The sequence below is a fragment of the Capsicum annuum genome, chromosome 2, assembly GCF_002878395.1.
Source record: "Capsicum annuum cultivar UCD-10X-F1 chromosome 2, UCD10Xv1.1, whole genome shotgun sequence".
In the NCBI taxonomy this organism is placed as follows: domain Eukaryota; kingdom Viridiplantae; phylum Streptophyta; class Magnoliopsida; order Solanales; family Solanaceae; genus Capsicum; species Capsicum annuum.
The window spans coordinates 95,664,680-95,674,797 of record NC_061112.1 but is presented as its reverse complement, the minus strand read 5'-3'; the positions used below and the strand labels follow the sequence as shown (position 1 = coordinate 95,674,797).

The following is a 10,118-nucleotide window of genomic DNA, read 5'->3' as shown; positions in this document are numbered from 1 at the left end:
AATTTATGTGACGAAAAAAAGTCAAATTACCCGTAGATAGGGGTGTGCATAATCGGTTTAGTTAGAATTTATGTAATATTATTGATTTAGTTTATCGACTTTTGATTTTTAGATACACTAAATCATTAACCAACTAATAAGATATATTTTTATCAATTTTGATTTATTTATTTTTGATCCTTAGCGATTCAATTTTCAATATATTCAATCTAACCCATAAGAAAATACTCATAAAATGTCAGTTATGGTCTGCGAAGCAGTGAAGGCACTAATAATATCAGGAGAAAATATGTCACTAAAATAGAACTGATAACCCGATAATTTTTTTATAAAATTATTAAAAAATTATTGACCCAAAAATTCAATAAAGCAACAACATTTATATTAGTTCAATTTATCGATCGATTCTATTTTTGCACACCCCTACTCATAAAAGAATGATATCTACCCGTGATGCAATATAGTGGTGAAATCAAATGAATCAAGAACTCCCGTTTTAAAACGAAAGAAATAATTAGTACAAAAAATACATAATTGCATGTAAAGAATGATATCTTATATGTGATGCAAGGTAGTTGTGTGTGAAACTCAAACAAAATCTAGAACTTCAGTCTTCAAACGAAAGAATAATTGGCACAAAAAAAATTATTTAATTAGCGTAAATTATCACAAATTGATATAGGTGCAAAATTAAACAACTAATAAGATTAATATATTAATTAAAAAAGGGTCACTAACCTAAACAATTAAAAGAAGAGGAAGACATAGGACCTGAAAAAACACAACATAAAATTTAATAATTGAATAAAAAAAATATCGCAGATCAAAAAAAATTTATTATTTTTGTCCACACATAATTTGGCTACAAAGTAAGATGGACAACATCAAAATTGAAAGTAATAGACACCAAGTACATATATAAAAGATTACGATATTCTTTAAGAAACTATAAAATCTCCATCATTATTTATTTAATTTAAAAATTCCATCTAAAATAAGTTCAAACGTGAATTTAACCTTTTGCTTCTTGTCATTAAATAATATTTGGTTGATCAAGATCAACAATACCCGGGAATAATGACATCATCATCATAGAATGAAAAAATAAGTTCAGAGTTTAACTAATAGTAATGTAGTCGATTTAAGCAATTCACATACATTCTTTCCATTGTTAGAAATATACTTGTCATCTATCCCTAGTTTCTCTTCCAATTCCCATGTAAACATGAATATATGTTTAATATATATAAAAATCTTTTTTAATTGATTTGAAATTTCAAACTATTAGGTACAGCAAATTAAACTTAATTTTTGCACAAAATTTCTTAAAGTCTGACTGAACATTCATCTATCAATTGAAAGTGAGTTTTATACCTTAATCAAAAGACCATTAATTCTTCAAATTGTATGAAGAATCAATAGGAACAACAATCTTCTTCCATGAACAAATGTGTTGAAAAGATGCAAAGCCCTTGATGGTTGTGCACATGGTACCATATGAGCTGCTCTTATTACTGTTGCAAACGTAAGTTTTTCTCTATCAACTTGACATCCTCTACTTTCACTTTGTGAAACCATGCTCTATATACTTCATAGGTACGTGGTCTTCAATTTTAAATCCCTAGCTAATAAGGTGGAATTAATGGAAATAATAGGGTTTAATCCTATCAGGTTTAATTAATAGTGATTTGTTATGACACGAACAATCTCATACAAAATCAGCTTTTTTAAAAATTCTAATTATGGTAATTATCATGCTACCAAATAAAAAAAATCAGTTTTCGAAACTCCTAATTTAGAAAAATGTCTTACCATATATTGAAACTCATGATCCCATATAATTTAGGATTCAATATTATAAAGATAATTAAATAATAAATTGAGGGAAAGGGTAAAAAGATAATTTTGTCTATTGGAGAGACTTTTAATGAAGGGCAAAAAATTCAAATCACTTTTCTAAAGGTGTTCACATTTTTAATATATTATCGATATAGATATAGATTATAGATATAATTACTCGTATTTTTTTTTATTTTTCTCATTTAATGCATAATTGCAGCATTATTCTAGTGGTTCAATGAAAGTAAAATTTTGTTATTGAATGTGATTATAAACTTATGTTTTCCTTTTTTGAATTATATTAATTTGATGAAATTTTATATAAGAGTATTATCTTTTTAAAAAAATTGTATTTATGTAATGTTTATGCTCTAATTTATTTATTTTAGTAGTATAGGCTTCTGATTTTATATGGCATGTCATGTTAAATTGTGTAATCACATATAACTTTAAATTTTTTGTGACTTTTCAAACATGCTCTTAACTATTTCTTTGTTTCACCTTATTTTGAAAAAATGTACGTAATTTAATGATAATATTTTTCTAATAAAAACAAAAGTTACTTTAATGAAATATTTATACAATTTAGAAAATAATTTTGTATGCTTATCATTAGATCATAATTAGCTAATATGTATTTCCTCCTTCCCATTTTATCCATCCCAAATTGGGATGACATGGCTATTAAGGAAACAATGATTGGTAATGTAACTTTACCATTTTATCCCTCTTAATTATGTCTTGTTATTAGTTCCAATATTGATAGATGACTAATACCAAAGCATCATTTATATTTTTAATGGTGTATTTTTAATGGTACTCCTCTTTGCAACATTTTTCAAGAATTCTCAATTTATAGAAGTTCAAAATTTTTTTCTTCAATAAAGAAATTATATAAATATGATTGATTTTTACTTTTTCCATTAATTATCTATCAATAATATAATATTTCAAATTCTAAATAAACTAAACTAACACAGATAAAAGTGATTTTTTTTAACCCTTTTTAGTTTTTGATAGACTTTTACTTTCCTTTTATTTAATATAAAATAGAGTTCATTTAAAAAAAAAAAAAAAAGATATACGTAGTCCTAAAAAAGAGGAAGGGGGAGGGGGGGATTCAATTTTAGTTGGGTTTGAAGTCCTAAAATTAATTATATATATATATATATATATATATATATATATAGAGAGAGAGAGAGAGAGAGAGAGAGAGAGAGCAGTAAAATTTATGTCGTTTCTGCTTGCTGCTGCTAGGCTCTTGATATCTACTAAATTGATATACTGAATCATGGACTCAACACACCAGCTGATATAGGCGATGAGAACCAATGACCATAGTTACGGATGGGAAAAAGAATATATTTTTACAAACAATGCATAACTTATTATTTTGTAAACAAACAATATATTCTTATAAACAATGCAATATATATTATTTTTAGTACCACAAAACAAACAACCACTAAAAAATAATACCAGCATAACTTATCTCAGCACAACTAATCCCAGCATAACTTATCCCATCATAACTAGTCCCGGTATAGCTTGTTTTCAAACCAAACGACCCTTAAGGGTATAATGGGGAAAAAAATTATCTTGTCTTGATAAGTAAAATAGGACAAGTAAAATGGGACATCAAATTAAAAAATTTGGGACGAATAAAATAAGACGGAGGAAGTATTATTTTAAGATTTTATCCTTTCTATTTTTACTTGTTCAATTCTTATTTTGCACGCACTTGAAAAAACATTAGTTCAATATCTATTTAACAAGTTATTTTTTTAAACATAAAAATTAACTTTGACTATTAATACTCCAGTAAATTCGAAATTGGTAGTTAATAATTCATACTAAATTTACAAGACTAATCTTTTCTTAATTTAAAAAAATGAGCAAATAATTTTCTTTTAAAAAGAGTGAACTGTGAAAAACAAATTTAATGCATTTTAATTTGTTGAGTTTCACGTTTGAATTATCAAATCTATGAATTTTTCACCTGAATTATTATCAATTATTTAGCAAAACACACTCAAATTATCAATTATCCACTTTTTGTATTTGAAAGTTCAGATATAAAATTTAAATAATTAATAATTTAGATGTATTTTGTTAAATAGTTAGTGACATACATGATAATTCAAATAAAAAATTAAGTAGGCATGATAATTTTTTTAAAATTTTCAAAAAAACTATTTCTTAATGAAAATAGCCATATTTTTGAATTTCACTCTTATTTTTCTCACAAAATTTCAAAAATAACTTTAATTTATATCTATGACCAAATATAACATCAACTCCAATATCAACTCTAACTCAAAAAATTATTATTTTCATCTACAAACAAGGCATAAAAAATGGAATTGCTTTTGAGTGTTTGACCATTAACTCTTCAAAATACATATGCAAAGAAAAATAAAAGTAAAAAGGAAAGGAGGAAGTATTTGAGTTTTGCTGGTTTTGCACGCATTGTGGTGTTCAACATTTGGCACAACTTGCATTATCAACCACAAGATAACAGAAAAGTCCATTAATTAAAGGGAAAGCCGAAAAGTTTGGCGACTTTTTAAAATGGATGGGCCCCAAATGATGAATTTGGGGATGAGAAAAAAAGGCGTTGCTGACTCAGATAAAAAAGAGCCCTTCACTTTATTGAGAATCAAAAAAGCAGAAATAAGAAAATCTCAAAGCCACATAAAACTTGTGGCTCATATTTTCTCTCATTGACGTGTCATGCCAGCTGTATATAACACTTTTATGCACGCAGTCTCCGATGACCAGTTACTCTTAACTTTTTAAATGCATCAAAAAGATTTATAATGACAAAAAAATGTGTATTTTCTAAAGTATTTTAATTTTTGAGTTTATTGTATGAATTACTGTTAAGAGTATGTATTATTAAAATATATTATAGCTATCAATTGTTTGTTATTAATCTGAAATATCATTATTGTTCCAATACAAAAGGAAAATAATTAAATATTATTAATAAAACATTTAATACTTCCTCTTTATAAAAAAAAAATTAACTACTTTCCTTTTTAATCCGTTTAAAAAAAATGATCACTTTTTTTTTGGCAATACATTAATTTCAACTTTCCACATGTCATGTTTTGGATCACAAGATTAAAGGACATTTTGGTACATTTGTCACAACTTTAATTTAAGGCCACAAGATTCAAAAGTCTTCTTTATTTTCTTAAACTTTGTGTCAAATCAAAGTAGATTATTCTTTTTTAAACGAAGAGAATATTAATTTAAGTATTAATTTTTTTTTTTTAAAAAAAAAGATACCTTTGATATATTTTGGATTCTTTACTCTTCATCTAATCACAGTAAATTTAACAACAACGACAACAAATATTAATAATATTTGATTGTCTTCAAATCAGCAAATAATTTGATCACATTTCAAATTCCATAATTGATAGAACCGACTATGCTAAACTATATAATCTATATTACCTTATGAATATACAAAATTTTGATCTAGCCTATTTTAGAATAATCTGTACTTGTTTCTGAATCATGTAATGAATTGTACTATTAAATTCGATCACAATCAATCACCCAGTGGTTATCCAAATATAGTATTTTATCCAAAATATATCTCACACATTTGGCGTCAAAAATACCAAGAAAGTCGTCCCACTGGTTTAAAAAAATAGGCCCGTTTGGCCATGAAACAATATTTTTCTAGAATTTGAAATTGAAGTTGAAGTTGAAGTTGAAGTTTTGTTTGATCATAAATATAAATTGGAGTAGAAGTGAAAGTAAAAAAAAAATAAAAATAAAAGAAAAAAATATCATTAATTTTAATTTTTTTTTCACTACCATAAAATAATTTTTTTTAAAATATTAAAAAAAAATTCATGACCGCCTACTTAAAACAGGCATACACACACATGTCACGTGTGTTTGTGGGTGTGTTGGGGGTCGTATGTGTTCTGTGTCAGATCTGTAAGGGAGTAACATGAAGCCCAATCCGCAAATTCGCCGGATTTTGGTGGTTGGATTTTTTTCTCTTCCCTTGTCTCTCTTTTTCTTAGGAACTTGAAAAAGGACGCGCCCATACAGTTTCAGTATAATATGTCAGAACTCAAAGACCCTGCTATTAAACTCTTTGGCAGAACCATTCAGTTGCCGGATGTTCCAGATTCTTCTGAAACTATGCTAGAAGATTCTTTGCCCGAGGAAGCCAATGGAGAAGAAGAAGATGTAGAAGATCAAAAGGTACTCTGTTTTGAGTATAATCTCTGTTCATTTCTTGTTAGTAATTTGTTGGGACTGTTGTTGACTTCCTATTGAACTCTGCTTCATCTCATTCTCGAGCAGTTCGGTAGGGTTTCAATCAGTCATAAAGTTTAAATTAGGTCTTCCTAATCTTCTTTAATGCTATTAATTTTGTGATGGACTTAACCTGCGTAATACAATTTTTTAGGATCAGTGCTAATTTACATGTTATTGAAGGTTGCTTGTTAGAGTATTTTTCTAGTTACTATATTTTCCCCTTTTTGATCAGGTAATTTTTTTTTTTTTTGTTTCTAATTCCACTTGTTACCGGGAATATAATTATTATTTTAAATGACCTAATATTGTGAAAATATTTTTCTGTCTATTTTCGTAGAAATTATACTATTTAAGTATTGTTTGGACACTGTTAGAGTTCAACTTTACTCCATCAATCAAACAATCTCGGTTCAACATCTCTATATCCAAGATTTGTTTACTTTCCTGTAATTTTAATTCTAAAACTTGCTAAATGAGGAAAGTTTAATTTTGACTTTCTTTTTGTTGATAACGTGATGTCCGTGCTTGCACATACCTTGACTAATTCCACAGGATACATGTCACGAAACTCCGTCCACCAAGGCTAGTACAAATGGGAAGAGATAACCTAGTGTTTTTGTCTCTGTTGAAATTTGAACCTATACCTCATGGTGCTCATCCTACTTTTCACTGACCACTATGTCAGTGACCTAGTGTTCTTGTCTCCACTGGAATTTGAACCTAAGATCTCATGATGCTCAATCCACTTCATTGACCATTAGGCCAGTGACCTAAGTAATTATGTCTCCACTGGAATTTGAACTGAGACCTCCTGGTGCTCAACCCACTCCATTGACCACTAGGCTACACTGCAAAGTTTAATTTTTGACTTGCTAAATGAGAAACTTCTTATATGTGTAATGATGTGAACACTTTACTTCCAAACTCAGCGGAGTGTAGATACTTAGTTTGTTAAGTTAATGTATCCTTATTTCCTATCTGGTTAATCCTTCATGATATGTAACCTACTAGTGTGTCTTGTTTTTACCATTGGCGTCTCTACAACTTTCACATCATGCTTCTTAACGATGGAGAGGCTTGGTTGTTAGTGAAATCATGTTGAACCTTTTCTTTTGAAATCTCCCCAAGTTTCGAATAATTTGAGTAGTTTAAAAGAAGAGTTTATCGACTCAATTTACTCCTCTATGAAAATGCATCACGCACACAGGATAACATTGGAGGAAACCTGGATGATGAAGAGGATGAGATGGAAATTTTGACTGGAAAGGAATTGCAGGATCAGAATTCACATCCAACTAAAACTGATAGTATAAAGGTGCAACCTGTTGGTAGCGACTGTTCAACAAGACCTTCAAAAAGTGAAGAAGAGCAAGGAGAAGCAAGTAATTCGCAAGATAAAATCCTCAAAAAGCCAGACAAGATACTTCCATGTCCCCGGTGTAACAGCATGGAAACCAAATTTTGTTATTTCAACAATTACAATGTGAACCAGCCTAGACACTTCTGCAAGAATTGCCAGAGATATTGGACAGCTGGTGGGACCATGAGGAATGTGCCTGTAGGTGCTGGTCGTCGGAAAAACAAGAACTCAATTCCACATTACCGTCAAATATCTGTCTCTGAAACACTTCCGAGTGCTCAAGCAGATTATCCAAATGGAATCCAACAACCTGTTCTTGCGTTTGGCTCCCCTACACCACTCTGTGAATCAATGGCTTCAGTTTTGAACATTGCCGACAAAACAATGCATAATTGCTCACAAAATGGGTTTCATAAACCACAAGATCCCGGGGTTCCAGTTAGTTATGGAGCTGGAGATAATGGAGATGATCATTCCAGAAGATCATCAGTCACTACTGCAAATTCAGAGGATGAAGTTAGCAAAATTGTACCGGACCAGCTAAAGAACTGCCATAACTTTCCACCTTACGTGGCTTGCTATCCTGGTGCTCCTTGGCCATATCCATGCAATTCTGTCCCATGGAGCTCTGCAGTCCCTCCTCCTGGTTATTGCCCTCCTGGCTTTCCTATGCCGTTTTACCCAGCAGCTTCATATTGGGGTTATACTGTAGCAGGTTCTTGGAATGTTCCTTGGATATCCCCAACAACTGGTTCCCTAATTCAAACACCTCCAACTTCTGGTCCTAATTCTCCAACTCTAGGGAAACACTCAAGGGATGAAAACATACTAAAACAGCTGAGCAACAAGGAAGAGTCTTCAAAAGAGAGTAATCCTGAGAAGTGCCTCTGGGTTCCAAAAACTCTGCGAATAGACGATCCAAGAGAGGCTGCCAAGAGTTCTATATGGGCGACATTGGGAATAAAACATGATAGTGTTGAGTCAGTTGGTGGAAGTCCTTTCAATGCTTTTCAGCCGAAGAATGATGACAATATTAGTGTTTCAGAAAACTCTACTGTATTACAAGCAAACCCAGCAGCATTGTCTCGGTCAGTAAATTTCAATGAGAGCTTATAAGCAGTTGTGAAATCATTGAGAATGTTAAATACGAGACAGTGATTGCAAGGCCAGCAGAAATTCTTCAGCTCAGCAACTCTCAACTACCGTTACCTGTCAGTATTTTGGTTAGAGCGAGTTCTTCACACAGTACTGTTGGGGAAATTGTAGGATAGACTCCTTCAATCTCTGTCAGATCGGAGTAGATCAATAATATCTAGAAGCTAATTTCTCCTTTTTGTGTGAAAAAGAAAGGTGGCTTTTGGTTGATAGTGTTTTCTTTTTTCATTTCCATTTTCCTAGTTGATGTATATACTTGTATTTTGAGAAAGTGAGGTAAACTAGGCTGTTTATGTACCAAATTCACATGAATAAGCTGAAGGTAAAATTTGAAAGTTCCTTATTTGCCTAATCATTTGTTGTGAATGTTACTATTAATGCATTATGAGTCTATGACAAATGGACTCTCACTACATATTTCATAATGCTTTTAACGAGTTATTTTAGCTCATCGCTAAGAGATGTATCTTAGTTTATTTGAAGAACCGTACCTTCCAATTCTTCCTCTAGGTGTCAGCCTTTCATGTCTGTAAATTGAAGGGTAATGCATTATTTACACTCTCTGTGGTGCGTATCAATACTATGTTTTCAGGGGAAGGCAGAACGGAGTTAATTCTACCCATACCAGTAATGTGTTAAGTTTCAGATGGCTGTGCTGAAAGGGAACAAATAAAGTCATTGCAAGAGACACTTGGTACATCTTTATCTTTATCAAGATTGATTCTTTAATGAAGAAGAGAGAGACTCCCATTTTAGTGCCAGCTTGCCAAGGGAAAAGGTAATGGATAATTTACAAGTTTCATGGTCCTTTTCCTATTGATTACTTTACTTTTCAAACCATCTCTATCAATGTAAATAAATAAAACCTAGAGCTAGGGACGGATCGAATCCCTTAGCTACGGTTTCCGCAAAAACCAGTAGCTTTGGCTCAAATTTTGTATTTGTGTTTAAAAAATTCATTTGATATGTATAATTATATATCCAGAACCTAGTGAAAAAAAAAAAATTGGGGTCCAAAACCCATAAACCAAAAATCTTGGTTCCACCTCTGCCTAGAGCAATCAAGACCATGTTAACAGTAGGTTAGCTATGTAATGACTGATTTTATCGGTTATTATTGGGTCCTATGGATCAAATTATCCATGGCCTTCATTACTTTTAGTTTTATAGCCATGTATTCTTGGCTTACTTCTTGTGGGTATCTTGGGGGCTTTGGTCAAACGAAGCTTGGTCTGTGGTCTAATCTAAGCGTCATGTGAGCTTTTACCTTGTCATCTGGTTCTTGTACATGGTGCAGTCGGAAGAGCTGAGATAAATGGTTTGACAAGTGGAATTATTGTTATTTATTTCATCCTTGTAATGGGAGAGATGGAGTTTGGAAGTGTTTTCTATTGAAATATCTGCTCTCCTTTTTCCTTCTTTTCTGGCATTGCTCTGTTTGTAACAGCCAAAATGATTGGCTTCTCTTTACAAA

At 31.1% G+C, this 10,118-nt stretch overlaps 1 protein-coding gene across 1 annotated transcript; it reads left to right on the top strand.

Moving 5' to 3' along the window:
* The first annotated feature begins 5,735 nt into the window (after window positions 1-5,735).
* Window positions 5,736-8,996, top strand: LOC107858740 (cyclic dof factor 3). The gene is made up of 2 exons (XM_016703517.2): window positions 5,736-6,072; window positions 7,337-8,996. Exons 1-2 carry the CDS (start codon window positions 5,929-5,931, stop codon window positions 8,603-8,605), a joined length of 1,413 nt encoding a protein of 470 aa, XP_016559003.2. The 5' UTR covers window positions 5,736-5,928; the 3' UTR covers window positions 8,606-8,996.
* Window positions 8,997-10,118: the final 1,122 nt, after the last annotated feature.